This window comes from Abrus precatorius, unplaced genomic scaffold (assembly GCF_003935025.1).
Source record: "Abrus precatorius isolate BTA unplaced genomic scaffold, Abrus_2018 Scaffold8, whole genome shotgun sequence".
NCBI lineage: Eukaryota > Viridiplantae > Streptophyta > Magnoliopsida > Fabales > Fabaceae > Abrus > Abrus precatorius.
Window position 1 is genome coordinate 32794497 of NW_020874428.1, and position 16148 is coordinate 32810644.

Here is a 16148-nt window from a genome sequence, read left to right on the forward strand (position 1 = left end):
GAGTGTACTAGATGATCTATTGATCATTGACCCTATATTAATGTTCCAAAACTTTATCTAAAAAAGCTTATAAGGAGGTTATTTGAATTTATGAAAATAATTTGCTATAAAATTTTATTAGTATTTTAATTTAAACGTACTAAATCGTAAGAAAATGTTTAAAATGCATGAAAGTAATGTGACTCAATTTTAAATCACACTCCTGTGTGTGTAGGTTTTATTCTCCATGTTAACGTTCACTTCTTAAAAAAATAAAAAACTATTCATTACCATTCGTATTGAATAGCGGTGTTACTTTTAATTTATTTTCATAATCTTACACTCAAGTTTATCAAAACAGGTCATTTTTTATTTATTAAAGTATGAAAATAAGAATATAGTATATCGACATAAAAGTATAATTTTCGTGTGATAAAATCTGATTGAACTATTAGATTATACGATTAAGATATTTATTCGTTGTGTCTTCGGTTTCCATTATCTGCAAGTAGCCAAATGTCATCGACCACTAAGAAATGATTATTTTTGGGAAAGGGAGAAACGCAACCATATGTTATATATATATTATATCACTCCATTGTCCATCACATTGTCTCTCTAATGGCAGTGCTCGTTTCCTCATTCTAAGCTCCATACCAGAGTGGCAATATCCATCTAAATTAGAGTACACAGTTTTTTTCACACCTCAATTCTCAGCAATTTCTTCTTCATCAACTCTCACATGGTATGTTCTATGTTTCTCAATTGTTTCTATTTGTGTGTGTGTGTGTGAGAGAGAGAGAGAGAGAGAGATAGAGAGCATGCTTGTGTTGTGTGCACCTGATCCATATCATGCTTGTAATGTTATTGATTCAATTAATATTTATTTGAATCTTTATCAGCTTTCCTATGGCTGTTTTCCGGCACCTTAAGAGGGTGGTTTTAGTCTTGGGAAAGCTTAATGAGTGGTATTCCCACCGAGTCACACTTACACTGTATATAGACATGCTAGCTAAACATGTAATATATATAATATTATAAGGTTGGGTGTCTCCTTAAGCCACGTGAAAACGAAACGACAATAAAAAAGTTATATTGTTTGTGTCATAAATTTATATAATATTTTTTACAACGTCATATATATTTTTTCATACGCATCAATAATGTAATACTAGCTGTCCCTTTTCAAAATTCGTGTCTCTGTTTCCTTAGCTTAGCGCCAAAATTACGCAGATGCCAGCGAATTTCCCATAAAACAACATGGTCCCATTTTAAAAAAAAAATGTGTGCCTTCAGGCAAAACTGACAGCTCATTATCAGATTATGTTTCAATTTTTTCATCAATGTTGTCGAAAACCTAAGCCTAAAACCTAATTAAGTTCTATATACAATTAATTCGAATCCGAATCGTGTCAAATTTTGTGAATTTGGGTGGTTTAATAATATCTTTTAGTGGAGGTGGGATTAATTTATAAAAGGATCAATCCTCTCATATTATTTATTTTCATACACTACTAGTACCCTGGGTAGATGATTAAAATTGTACAATTCAATTTTTCTTAATAAAACAAAAGGTGTACACGATCGTTTTAATTTTACATTAATTATGCATATTTTAATAAATTTTATAAACTTTATTTTATTTATTCACACGCGCAATGCACCATTATGGTGAATGTAACGGTATAAAAATAATAGAATATGGTTGATTGTGGTGTAGGCGATGGAGGTGCCAAAAGGGAAGAATGAAACCAAAATTGTTTTGACAAAGCCCTTCTCATTGGAAGGTGAATCAGACTTAGATCCATCTTATAGAGCTCCCAATCTCCTAAGTCGCTTGTTAAGTCTACTCAAGAATGTGCGGCCGGGATCAGATCTCACAAACTTCCAGGCAAGTTCTCTCTTTCACTTGGACCTAGCTACCCTAGGGGCTTCAAATTACTTACTTAAATAAACATACTTAACCATGTTGTTGGTTTTAACTAGTCTTAGAACTTGTATGAATTATGATCGTGCTTACACTAGACTTTCAAGTGGTAATTAACCGGTGAAAGAAATAATATTGTAATATAAAGTCTGAAGCATATGTTTTATGTTTGCAAATATGAACTGTCTAATAGGAATTGGGTATAAGGGATCACATATAAAATTGAAGTAAATGTAAATTTATGGTTATTTAAACATGAATTCAACATAGATTGAAGTATTTTGGGTTTTGTACAGCTGCCACCTCTGTTCAATTTCCCCAAATCTCAACTACAATGCTATGGTGAATCAGTGTACTGCACATCTGAGAACTTGCTTAGTAAATGCAACAGTGGGGAGGGTCCAATAGACAGGTTCACATCCGTAGTAGCATGGAGCATATCTACCACGCGCCCTGCATCTTTTGGGGTTGCTCCTTATAATCCCACTCTTGGAGAGACCCACCATGTTTCTAAGGGCAATCTCAACGTACTACTGGAGCAGGTACTTGTTGCTTCTCATTTATTATATATTAGAGCTCTGCATTTTATTTAAGTGCTCAAGTTTATTCTGAACTATTTAAATAAATAAGTCAAGCTGAACCCTATCCAAGAGATGTTTAGATATACTGCCAAAATATATAGATCAACCGGTAGATGTGTTTTTAGGATAACCTATAGTCTTATTAAAAAAATATTTGTAGTCTAGACAAAAAAAAGTATATATATATATATATATAAATATATATATCAAGTGAAAAAAATCAGAATTAATTTTGTATAGTGACCTCTATTCTATCTGTGCCCCTTTTTATTATTTAGTAAACTGATACATAAATATGATGCTAAAATTTGGAGCACTTTGACCCAGTCTTTATTGAGAAGTAATGTTCTCACATTCTCATGTCTGCAGGTTTCACTCGACCCGCCAGTATCTGCTCTTCATGCAACGGATGAGAAGGAAAACATCGAAATGATATGGTGCCAGCAAACTGCTCCCAAGTTTCGTGGTATCTTGACTTTTTCTATGATAAGTAACTCAAAATACACATCAACTCATAATTATATATAAAATTCTTTTTCAACTCCAAATTAATTATCCAACTAACTAGGACCTATCTCTGAAACGTCAACAAAGAATTAAGGGGCATGTTTTTCACATCATGCATTTGTTTGCTTTCTAATCAGATGTCGATTGAGTGAAACCTGGTCGCTTTTCTCAAGGCATAGCTTGTTGTGAAAGTAGTTGCACCATCCATTCTATCAACATCTGCATTTCACAAAAATATCACAAATTTACAATATGCCCTTTAGATGATTTTCCTTATGATCATGATTGAATCCGTGCAAAACATTGGTTATAAATAATTAAACTGACTTTTTCACAATGATTGTGTTGGAGTCTCGTAGCCCTTTGCTAAGCAAATTCTATAAATTCATTATAGTATTTCAAAATAAATATTCAGGTACATCTATAGAAGCTCGAGTGCATGGTAAACGGTTGCTGAAGCTCCAAAATCATAGGGAAACATATGAAATGAATAGTCCTCACCTTTCAATTAGAATTCTTCCTGTTCCGGGTGTTGATTGGGTTGGCAATGTTACTATACGGTGTCTAGAGACAGGCCTGGAGGCTGAGTTATCCTACACATCAAGTCGTTCTTTTCTAGGAGTTGGAGGAAATCGTAAATTGATCAAAGGGAAGATCGTTGACACATCATTATTTAAAGTTCTATATGAAGTTGATGGCCATTGGGATAGGTACTATAATTAATGATAGATAAACTATTGCTTATTTCGTACATACTAGTTAATCATTCACTAGTGAGGGTGGTGAATTGATTTTTCAAGAATTGAAGTGCTGCATTGTGGTGACACATTTCTTATCAAATTAAACTATGCAGGATTGTTAAAGTAAAAGATACAAATAGTGGGGAAATCAGAGTGATATACGACGCAAAAGAGGTCATATCAGGGCTCAAAGTTCCTATTGTCAAGGATGCGAAGGTAATTAATTTCGGGCAAAGACTAAAGTAAAAGAAATTTTACTTTTATGAATAAGAAACTAAACTGAATAAAACTTGCAATCTCATAAACCAAAGTGAAATTAACTTTACTTCTCAGCCTCCATTTCTCTTGCTTGTGGTATTTAGTTATATATCACTTTTCATTTATGAACCATAAACTCTGGCATGGCCCGCAGGAGGGATAGGAAAGATGAATGTTCTTAGAAAATGGTCCCAAAGTGCAGCAGAAAATAATGTTTCTTTTTCTTAGGAATTTTCCAACTCACTTGCAAACTAGTCCCTTAACAATCATGAACCAGCAAAATGGTCGTGCGTTTTAGACGAGTTTATTTTATAAAATATTTATTTTGACAATTTAAAATAACTTACTAAGAAAAAATCATTTGAAGTGGTACAATTGAACACTTAAACTAAACAATTTGTCCGTATGTTTTTATCTAATTAAAATTAGATGGGTAGTTAACAAATGAAATTTGGGTGTTTATTGGAACTAAAAAGAAAAAAAGAAGGTTATGTTCTTGTAATTGTGTGGCATGTTTTCCTGAATGTGACATGAAAATCTCTTGTTGATCAGAGTGTGTGGACAACAGAATCAGCACATGTTTGGAGTGAGTTGAGCGAAGCCATCATGAGTAAAGAGTGGGAGAAAGCAAAAGAAGCAAAGGAACGCGTGGAGGAAAGACAGAGGAAGATACTGAGAGAAAGAGACATAAAAGGGGAAAGTTGGATTCCCAAGAATTTTATATTATATCACAGTAAAGACAGGTTAGAATGGAACTGTTCACCCATTCAAAAATTAGTCCCTCCTGCCCCCATCATAGCCCCCTAATTTATTGCTATGTACTAGTATCACATCCAATTTTAATACAAATATTTTATTATATTAAAATTAACTCAAATTAATTAAGGTAAGTTTTACTTGAATTGAGTACACAAAGACACGTTCAATTATCCATTAAAAACCTCTAGGGTGGGGTAGACCATCCATTTCCCAACCATAAGGCCTGAGTTAAAAATTATGTTCTAAATGCATTAGTTAAATAATTAAAAATAACTTTTTATTATTGAAAACTATAAAAAAATTAATATTTTTTTTAATTTTTAATGTATTTTAGTATTATTTTTTAAAAATACTATTTATTGCCTCTTTAAATAGTACTCTTTAAGTATTGGTTAGTAATATCCCTAAGTAAATTAGCAGTCTATATAAGTATTTAAATTGTTTTAAATTTTATATATTTAGTTAAGTGGATTTTTACAGGTCTTAGTACCTGTTTGTTTCTATGTTTATAATTTTTCTGACGTGGATAATGCACTTTATGAAACTCTTCTGTAGAAAGTAAAAAAAAAAATATTCGCAACTCAATGGACGTTCAAACGTGATAAAAAAATATTAATTAATTGAATGTATATATATGCGTGATGCACTATTTTTTTGTCAAGTAAGTTTAACCTTAAAATAACTACATTTTAAAAATATTTAATTGTCACAATAAAATTTCAAGAAATATTCTTTTGGTATAAGAAATTAAAGTTACATAAATGTTAATATGATACTTTTTTATAACATAAAAATATTTAGAAAATAAAATTAATTTAAGTACTGTATCATACATATTTTGTGTACTCTTATCTATTTAAAATTAATAGTTTACTTAAATAATACACAAAATATGACAATAAAAACCAACACATTATTTAAATAAAATTTAAATTGTAATTGAAAAATAGCAATAAAAATAACTATTATCCTACGTCTAAAAGATATTTTATTGTTTTTTGAAACATTAATTGATGTGTCTGGTTTTAACAAAATAAGAAAAGCGTTGGCTAAGTTCGGTGTTTGGTTTGGATTGGAGGCTGAGATCAATGGCATCGCGTGGCTCTTCCGGAGTTTCCCATTGCCATATGTTATAATTCTTAAGAATTTAATTTGTTTACATTTTTTTTTTTGTTAGATTGATTTCACATCTTTCTTTTTCATACATTATCACACTATTTATTATATTTGATAATTTTATTTTTCTTGTCTGTTTTCTTATTTCATCTCTCTTAATGGGATGTTGAACAAACAATATATGTACTATTAATTATTCTATATATTGTACGAATAACATGAAATTATTTTTTCAAATAATTTGTTTAATATATTACACGATTATTTTTATAAATTTCTAAAAGTAAATATAATTATTAATTATAAATATTCTATTATATTAATTATTAAAAAATTATAATTTTTTTACATTTCAAAAGTTAACTCATAAAAAGGATGTTATTTCTAAGACATTTAAGAAATTAGAGTTTAATTCATTCTCAAAAATTAACTCATAAAATAAAGGCTGTACTAACTCTTATAAAGAGTATTTTATCTTTATTTTAACTAACGTAGAACATCTTAACATTAATTAAAATTAATATTAAATTTTAAAAAAACATTTAATATAGAAAAAAATTAATGTTCATAAATTATGATTTATTACTTTTAGTTTACTTAGGTTAGAGCATTCTTGTTCTCAACTTATTACATGTTTAATTGATTTATTTTATTAAGTGTTTGTTTTTACTTTAAAAATTAATTTTTAAAACTTAAACTGAACTAAATATGATAATAATATTTAACAAGTAGGGCATGCTTGTTTGGCTGCTCCATACAAATGCTAAATACTCCCTCTATTTTTTTATCTTTGTCATTTTATTAATTTTATTTAATAAATAATTAAACTTTTTAATTTTTCCTTTAATACTTAAGGTTTTTTTTAAAAGAAAAAGGGTATTTTGATATAAAAAAAAAGATATGATAAGAAGTTAGTTATAACTTTTTATAAAATTTTAAATATTAATTATTTTCTTAATGTTTTGGAGATTTTTTTTTGAAATTTTTTTTAACTATTAATTTATTTTTAGAAAGCAATGGTTTGACAAAAGCTTCTAATTTTAGGGCCCTGCCCCAGGGGTTATGGACTTCGTCAATAGTGGGCGCCGTGCAAATTCTGCATGAATAATTGCATCCGATAAGCAAATCAACACAAAGACTGATTAATTTGTTTCAGTTAAATATAATTTTGGATTACGTTAAACTATAAAATTTTATTTATTTAAATTTGAATTTAAAATAAAAGTAAATTATGTTTGAAAATGTTGATTATAAAGTAAATTTATATGAAATTTTTTGTGAAATTCCCAATTCGATACGAAAGTAAAATAAGAATTACTTTGGTTAGAGTTATGCTTGATCATGTTTTCCTACTTAAAATATAGGTAAAAATACCTGAAATCCCGTTCAGAAGTTCCAAATGTGTGTTTATGCATTGCAAATGCAAAACCAAACACAATTAGGGGCTTGAAGATTTCGATAGAATTTATTTTAAAAGGACTGAGATTAAAAAACATTGTTTTATGCTTGAGAATAATATTTTAAAAGTGAGTATACAAAATTTTTGTTTGTTTGGATAATAAATTAAAATGACTTAAAAAGCATAAATATAGATGTGTTTTGTGAGTCCCAAACCCATAATAAATTATTATCAATGGAAAAATAAATATAGATGCATAGCACAAAATCAATTTTAGATTTACAAATTTTAACAAAACACAATGCAATACTCACAGACTCCCATTTTGTTCCTGTAAACGGGATTCTAAAAATCCTTAGATGTGTGTTGCAGTACGACATTTGGTTAGAAATGACTTTTCATTATGAGTCTTTTATTGATGTAAAAAGTAGAGAGAAATTTTTTAAAAAATATTAAAAGAGATTTTTTTTATTAATTAAATTTTTAAAAATTTGATTTTTAACTAAATTTAGTAATATCGTGTGATTCATATTAACTTTACCTAATAAAATAAGAGTTATTGTTGTTGTAGATTTTTACTGATTTAATGAAAATATTAGTTAAACAATATATTAGTATATTTGAAAATATTTATTTTGCGATTAATGAATATTAACTATTATATATAATTATATGAATTTATCGGGATAGATAAAATTTTACACCTCATCGTAAATATGTTCATGACTTAAGATACATGATTGTGACATTTTATACAATTACTCAATTCTTATAAAATCTTGAGAAATGAGAAAGGAAAATTCTTATTTTTATGATGTACATGTGTATGTTTATTAATTAGATAAAATTTTACAATAAAAATTAATTTAAACAATTAAATTTTTTTAACAAACTGAATGTAAATAATTAAAATTACAAAAAATAAAAATTTCATATAATTGAAGTGGAAGGACTGAAAAATGCAACTATATTTTAAGAAAAATTATATTCCTAAAGATTGTTACTAATACACTTGTGAATTTTAATGCAACTCAACCATGTTTTTTTAATAAAAATTTTATGTTTATTGGTGGATTTTGTTATCTAATATATTAAAAGTATTGATTAAAGAATAAAAAAAAATATGCTGAAGAAATATGAAATTTCATGATAATAATATTTTTCAGTCAAAAATTTATTCTTTTAATTCTTTATGTTAACCTTACTAACTAATAAGATATTAAGTAAAAAAACTTAATAATGCACAATTTTATTTGAAATAAAATAAAAAAACGTTAAAAATTATAAGAATATATATTAATAAAAAATTTCACTTTTAATTTTTATTATTAACTTACAAAACTTGTTTTGCCCCAATACATGTACAGAGTCAGTAGGTACGTGCATTTAATTTACTTTTCTATTGATAGTAAACTCAATTAATTCACTTTCAACAACCACCAAATATTGGCCCTTCATCAAATTATGAAAATCGTTTTTTCTTGGTACTTGTTCTTCTTCGTTGTGTTTCTACAACCTCTCATTCTCAATAGTAGGATATTAACTAAATTTCTAGTTTAAAATAGAATAAATTGTCCCTTGCCCTTAACTTTATGTTAATACAAAACAAAAAATAACTATGTGACTATAAAGTTCTAAAACTTGGCAGGTTTTATATTCATAACTTGTTGTAGAAAGAAAGCTGAGTGAGGAGGTTCTATCTATTGCCACACCAACTTTGATACTATTTCATTCAGCTGTTCATCAAATAAATGGTATGTATATATTCCGATTCAATTTCTCTGCATCTTTTCTGGGCCTCCATGAAATTTTTATGCATTCATTCATGTTTTTCTAAAGTCTTGGCTATCCTCCGCCCTTTAAGAACTACAAAAATAAAACTATGATGTTGTTATATTGATTCTCTTCTCTTTTTCTATCAAATTATGGTTCATCATATTTCATTTATAAGTTCCTTTTACATTTACGTACAACAAAAAGAAACGTTGCAGGCCAATTGACCAACAATGGAAGGTGGTGGTGACTCCCCACACTTGGTCGCTGGATAGATTTTGCCACCAAATCCAATACATGTCCCTTAATATTAATGGGTTGTGTGTTTAAGTCTATATATCTTTGTATTCAGTTTTCATGTCCCCCTCTATAGTTGCCAATGATTTACCCCTATGGGCATTAACACCCTCTTAATCACTACTAATTAAAGGGTGTATCCACGTAAGTTTTATCATGAACGTGTTCATGTAATGCTTCACCACATGGCTTGGTTTAATCATAATTGATGATATCTAGAATAAGTTCAGAGGCTTTTAATGTAATAAGCTTATTCAAAGTTTTAATGTGATAGCCAAAAAACATGCTGCTAAGATTCTCAGCAATCCTTATAGGTTTCACTATGATTTTTACTGTTATATGCAAAGTCACTATATAATACTATAAATATTGGATCCATGTTCAAGAACTGACAAATTTTACCCCAGTCTTACTTTGAAATTTAAGATTTATATTATTCATATTTCATACAATATATTTTTACATCACATTTTTTCTCTTTAGTTTTCTATTGCATTAATCATCTTGTTTCTTACTTACTTTCGCTCTCATTTCTCCCTGTCTATTTTATTTTATTTTTGTCACCGTACAATATCCCACTGTTTACTGTAGTTGTTGGACTTATTTTTCTCATGATCGAATAATCTGGAATTGCATATAAGGCGATGAATATGTGTGATGAAATTATAGATCCTAACGCTCGTAAATTCATGCCCCACTTTGAAATGAAAGTGGGACATGAATTCAATGTTTCTTAATATCTTTTTTTTTATTTTAATTTGGTTTATTACTTCTCTTTCAATATTTTTATCCTTTTTGGGTATTGTTTTTAATATATTTATATAATGTAAATTTGATTTTTCATTTTAAAATCTAAGATAATTCCTACGTAATCTTTTCTCATGTGATTGCACATTTTCAAAATTTTGACGTGTAGTTTTAAAATTTTATATTAAATTAATATATTTTTATTAATTATTCATTTAAATAAAAATTTTACTTTATTGAAGTTTTAATCATTAGTCAATTATTTCAACTAACAATGGAAATGATGACATACTTGTAGATTATTAATAAATAAAATTTAGTGCAATTGCGTGCTTTCAGTGCAATAATCGTTTTATGTTTTTGAAAATGGAAATAGGAACTGAGAATTGAGTTGATGTTACTTTAAAGTTGCATGATATATGAATTTGTGGCCCCATGCACCTGGACAGTTTAGTTATTGTCTTTTAAAATAAATAATTTTATCACAATAATCAATAAAATTACTTTTTTAAGATATATTATCTTTATTTTTATTTCTTTATTAAAAAATATAAAAACTACAATTTTAATCATTTAATAAACTTTATTATTAAATTTAATTATTTATTTATTATTTATTAATATTTTTACTTTAAAATTATTCAAATATTATGAATATTTATATATTTTATTAATATTTTGTAAAATATCTAAGAATACGTTTAGATAACTGTATATTTTAAGTACCTATTCCACAATTTTTTAAAATAATAATTCATATATTGAATTTAATAATAAATTTTATTAAAATAAACTAAAATTATACAAATTATAAATTATTTTTATAATTTGTTAAAAGCTGTTAAAAGCTCTGCAACTTATGAATTTTTCGATGACATTTCTATTTGCTTCATTGAGTGCTAGTGTGAGAAAGAGTCAAAGTGATAATTATTATTGGTATAATCTTTCAACCTTGTAGGTCATTGCATGACATGATTGTCCTTACTATGACTTTGACATGTAGGATCTAAACATGCTTTAATTGTCATATGATTGTTAATGTTGTTTTTACGTTCAGTTTCTTGGCATAATTATAATTTGTTTATGTGATTTATCAACAATATTTAATATTAATTCTTAAGATTAATTTTAAGTTAAATATAATATTTTTTATTAAAAAATATTTATTATATTTTATATAATAAATTATCTACATAAACTTTTTTATATTCATCGATAATGTGATTTGAATTGCAATTTTCTCTATCTTTACAGTGTACGCGAGTATATATTTACAGGCGCACATATATGTGTACATATGCGTGTATGTAATTAATATTAATTTAATTATTTAATTTAAATTTTTATAAATTTTTTATACTAATTGGTTATTTAAATATTCACATATCATTTTCTTATCTAACTATTCAAATAATATTTGATGATCAATATTTATTATTAATATTTTTTTTATAGTAATCAAGAGTTTACACCTAAATAGTTCTTTCTCTGTCGTGTGGATATGAATGTGTGAATTTTGCTAACATTCATTTACTTAAGATATATTTTAAGAAAATAAAAGTTATCCCTTAGTAATATTTTTTTTTTTAAAAAAAGTATGTTAAAACAACTGAGTATGCCTGCTTTTTTTTTTTAATTAAAATATGTTAGCAAGTTAGACCTTCGGTATATTTTTAAAAAGTAATTGTTTTTATTTGCTAAAAATATTTTTTCTAAAAAACATAAGTGGATGTAAATTAATAAACCCATATTCACACATATTTTTTTTTAACTTTTCTTATATTACACATGATAAAAAATTAATAAAAAATTAATTTTTATTAAAAGTTTGATATTTAACAACATCAAAACATTGAATTAAACTCTATAATCTTTAATAAAATATATATATATATATATATATATATATTATAGATAGTGGAAATTAAGTAATTTAAAGACATAGAATAAAACACTATATTCATTTTGATATGTATATAAATTTTAAATAAATTATACATCTATAAAAATGTAATTTTAGAATTAATATTCATTCATATTTAAAAATATAAAGTAGACATTAAAATAAATTAGTCTAACAAATTATTAATTATAGCCAGTACCAAATTTACTATGATGATATTTTTAATAACTTTTCAATGAAAATGAGTTTTATTAATCGATAGCAAATTTTACACAATATAAAAATCTATAAAACGTAATTCAGTAGTAGCAATTTACTTATATTTTAAATAATATATCATCTATTAAAATACAGTGAAATGATGAATTATTTATTAGCATTTAAACTATGAGAAATCTGTAGAATTAGTTTACTTTATAAAAACTTAAAATTAAACCATGGAAGTAAAAGTGTTTTTCAAACCCGTCAAAGATATAAATAAAGTTTATGGATCTTTTCATTTTTATAATCCTTTCATAATTTCTGAAGATTAATTGCTAAACATGTCATAGTCATAGATGCTTCTAATTGTAAAATTTGGTGTAGGCGAAAAAAATTGTGCTCTCAAAACCATTGACACTTGAAAGCCAATCAGATTCCGACAAGAACTATGAAGCTTCAAACATTCTGCAGCGCATACTAAGTCTCTTTAAGAATGTGCGGCGAGGATCTGAACTCTCTTGCTTCAAGGCAAGTTTATATTTTACATTAATTGAAATTAATTTTTTAATAGGTTCATTTATAGGATTAATTGTATATAAAAATGCTAAATACCATTTTTTACTATATTTGTCATAGTCATGATAAAAAATTAATAAATAATAATTTGTTATTGAAAATTATAATATTTTTTTACTATGTATAAAATTTTTTTAGTGTGTTATTAAGTATATATTAAAAATTGATATAAATAATACACTTTTTCAATACATTTTAAATTATTAATTTATTTTTAAAAAATCAAATTATTTATTTTATAAATTAAAATTTTAAAATTACTTTATTTTTTAAAAACTTACTTATAAAATATGTATTGATACTTTTTAGTTGTTGAAATTCCATAGCTGCCACCTGTGTTCAACATGCCAAAGTCACAACTTCAGTGCTATGCGGAATCCGTATATTGCACATCATTAGACTTGCTGAAAAACATTAACAGTGGGAAGACAGCACTAGATAGACTCATATCAGTTGCAGCATGGAACATTTCTACCACACGCCCTCCAAGGTTTGGAGTTGCTCCCTATAATCCAACTCTTGGTGAGACTCATCATGTTTCCAAATACAACCTTAACGTCTTACTCGAGCAGGTCATGTTTCTCCATTCTCACTTTGGCCCCAAAATGCTTAAATACTTGATCATGTGGTCACCATATATACCCTTTTTTCTATTTTAAAGATAATTGGCTTTGCATGCATGTTTTGTTTACAGATTTCACACCACCCTCCAGTATCAGCCCTCCATGCCACTGATGACAAAGAAAACATAGAAATGATATGGTGCCACTTTCCTGTTCCAAAATTCACTGGTATAATAATGCTTCAGCATATCATATATATGTTGGTTGATAAAATAAAATCAATTTCTAGCATTCTACTTTTTGTAACATGTACTTAATAGCAAATTGAATAATATATATGGATATTCTAACATTCTGTCACGTTAAAACTTTGAATTGTATTTAAATTTGTGTGTGTATTATAAAACCAAAAAATGTGCAGGTACATCAGTAGAAACTAAGGTGCACGGCAAACGGCAGCTGAAGCTACACAATCATGGGGAGACATACGAAATGAATTCTCCTAATCTTATCATCAGAATTCTTCCACTTCCTGGAACTGATTGGGTTGGCAATGTCAGTATCCGGTGCCTAGAAACAGGACTTGTGGCAGAATTAAGTTATATAAGCCAATCTTTCTTTGGATTCGGGGGAAATCGAAGACTGATTAAAGGGAAGATCTTCGATTCTTTGTCCATGAAAATTCTGTGCAAAATTGAAGGTCATTGGGATAGGTATCTCACTTTTGAAGTTTTATTAATTACCCATGTGTCATTTGAATAAAGCGATATATTTACGTTAGTAATGTATATTAAATTTTAGATAAATTAAACATTTGTAAATATATATTTTTATAATTAATGTTTATTTATTAAAATAAATTTTTTTAATGAACTATGAATTAGTTCTTGATTTGTATAGACTGAATTTATTTAGGATTTTGTTAACTTCAACCTCTTAGAGTTAAGTTTAAATATTTATAAATAAAAAAAATTTATAAAAAATATACAGTTATTATAGAAAAATTATAAAAATACAATAAATATTTCTCTTTTTAATAAAATTTTATTATTATTAGTTGCTTATTTTCAACCTTAAAAGCTGAAATTAACAAAATTTTTAATTTAATTAGATTGACAATATTAACAAGAGTTACTCTTAAATTAACTTGATACAGCCCCTCTTTATATATATATATATATATATATATATATATATATATTAAGAAGAAGAATTTGTTAATTGTTTCCTTATAATATTTTGATGGCATGTTCCTAATCCCATATAATGCAATGCTGCAGTACTGTAACAGTGAAGAATACAACTAATGCAGAAGAAGAAAGAGTGATATATGATGCTAAACAAGTTATTTCAGGGCTCCAAGCTCCTGTTGTCAAGGATCCAGAGGTAATAAACATATACTTCACTTGCTAATGTTAGTTTCATCTCCATCTTTTTTAAAACCCTTGTCTTCCTTTATGAAGTAAAGCATCAAAATGCTTTTTCTTAGTAATTCAAGTACACAAACATTTTTTTCATAATTCTAACCTTCATTAACAAAAGCACTTTCATTAACAAAAGCACTTTTTTTGTTAATTTTTTATGATGAAATGAGAATACTCTCTTCTCTTATTGTTATTATCTCACACTCGTAATTGTCTAATGGTACAACAGTTATATAAATTTAATGAGATTAGAGTAAAAACTTCTTTTGAACACATAAAATTTATATAATTATAATTATTTAATAATGTTAATCCATAAATTAATATAAATATTAATATTAATGTTAGAAAATCTAACATGTTCATATCTTACTGAGTTTGATACGATATTATGTTGTACATTATCAGAGTGTGTGGCCAACAGAGACAGCTCTTGTTTGGGGTGAGTTGAGCCAAGCAATTATGAGCAAAGATTGGGAAAAAGCAAAAGAAGTAAAGAAGAATGTGGAGGAAAGACAGAGGGAACTCCAAAGAGAAAGAGAGTCGAAAGGGGAAACTTGGGTTCCTAAACACTTCACGGTGTCTTATAGTAAAGAAGAGGGCTGGAACTGTTCTCCAATTCGAAAGAGGGTCCCAAACAGTCCTATTGTCGCTTTGTAATTTGCTACCTCTTTGTATGTCACAAGAATGATTCCATATTGTTAGCACTTTCTCTGTGTTTCAAAACTCATAAAAGGGAGTCTGATATTATCAAATCAAAGTATGTAGCTAAATCAATCTACTAGTTACAATTTACAAAGAGCTACAAGTGTCTATTTGATCTACAGTTGAGTAGAATTGATTTAAATAAAATTGATTTTAAACTGTTAAAAGCCTGTTCATAGGAGTTTAAACCGTTAAAGTTGAGTAGAATTGGAGTTTAAAAACTTTTCAAAGCAATTTCTACGAGAGGCAAAATTTATCAATTGTAGAGAAACTGAGTTTCACATGTAATATAAATAAGCTCTAAATATGACTCAGATGGATCCATAAATTAATTGAACTGCATATTTTTATATTGAAATGGGTGTTTTATTAAAATTTGCGAAATTAATTTTTATAATTATAAAACAAACAAGGTCAAAGTCAACCACGTGTTGATTGTGAATTCTAGCCATGAACTCGTGATTCATTAGCAGGAAAAGAATCATCGAACCATCGAAGATGTTTTCCAGAAAAGAAATACACGTGAAACACCAATTTATCTCTCATTGAATTTGTGATAAAAAGAAGAAGAAGAAGAAGCAGTTGCTTCTGGAATACAACTTTGGCTACCAAACTCCAACTGTTTCATGAATTCAATCCTTTCCCTTCATAACCAAATAATCATTCATTAGTTGTTAAAATAAACTGTAAAAA

At 27.1% G+C, this 16148-nt stretch overlaps 2 protein-coding genes across 2 annotated transcripts; both read left to right on the forward strand.

Annotated features, from left to right (window-relative positions):
- The first annotated feature begins 1702 nt into the window (after positions 1 to 1702).
- LOC113847778 (oxysterol-binding protein-related protein 4B-like) lies at positions 1703 to 4799 on the forward strand. The gene is made up of 6 exons (XM_027477051.1): positions 1703 to 1870; positions 2203 to 2448; positions 2857 to 2953; positions 3410 to 3704; positions 3848 to 3950; positions 4545 to 4799. Exons 1-6 carry the CDS (start codon positions 1703 to 1705, stop codon positions 4797 to 4799), a joined length of 1164 nt encoding a protein of 387 aa, XP_027332852.1.
- A 4208-nt stretch (positions 4800 to 9007) lies between these two features.
- On the forward strand, positions 9008 to 15410 carry LOC113847789 (oxysterol-binding protein-related protein 4B-like). The gene is made up of 7 exons (XM_027477069.1): positions 9008 to 9020; positions 12572 to 12715; positions 13090 to 13335; positions 13458 to 13554; positions 13748 to 14039; positions 14607 to 14712; positions 15159 to 15410. Exons 1-7 carry the CDS (start codon positions 9018 to 9020, stop codon positions 15408 to 15410), a joined length of 1140 nt encoding a protein of 379 aa, XP_027332870.1. The 5' UTR covers positions 9008 to 9017.
- Positions 15411 to 16148: the final 738 nt, after the last annotated feature.

Coding starts and splice junctions, on each gene's coding strand:
- LOC113847778 (XM_027477051.1), top strand. CDS start 1,703: ATGGAGGTGCCAAAAGGGAAGAATGAAACCAAAATTGTTTTGACAAAG. Junction 3,705..3,847: donor GTTGATGGCCATTGGGATAG/GTACTATAATTA, acceptor TAAACTATGCAG/GATTGTTAAAGTAAAAGATA. Junction 3,951..4,544: donor CTATTGTCAAGGATGCGAAG/GTAATTAATTTC, acceptor CTTGTTGATCAG/AGTGTGTGGACAACAGAATC.
- LOC113847789 (XM_027477069.1), top strand. Junction 12,716..13,089: donor CTGAACTCTCTTGCTTCAAG/GCAAGTTTATAT, acceptor GAAATTCCATAG/CTGCCACCTGTGTTCAACAT. Junction 13,336..13,457: donor TTAACGTCTTACTCGAGCAG/GTCATGTTTCTC, acceptor TTTTGTTTACAG/ATTTCACACCACCCTCCAGT.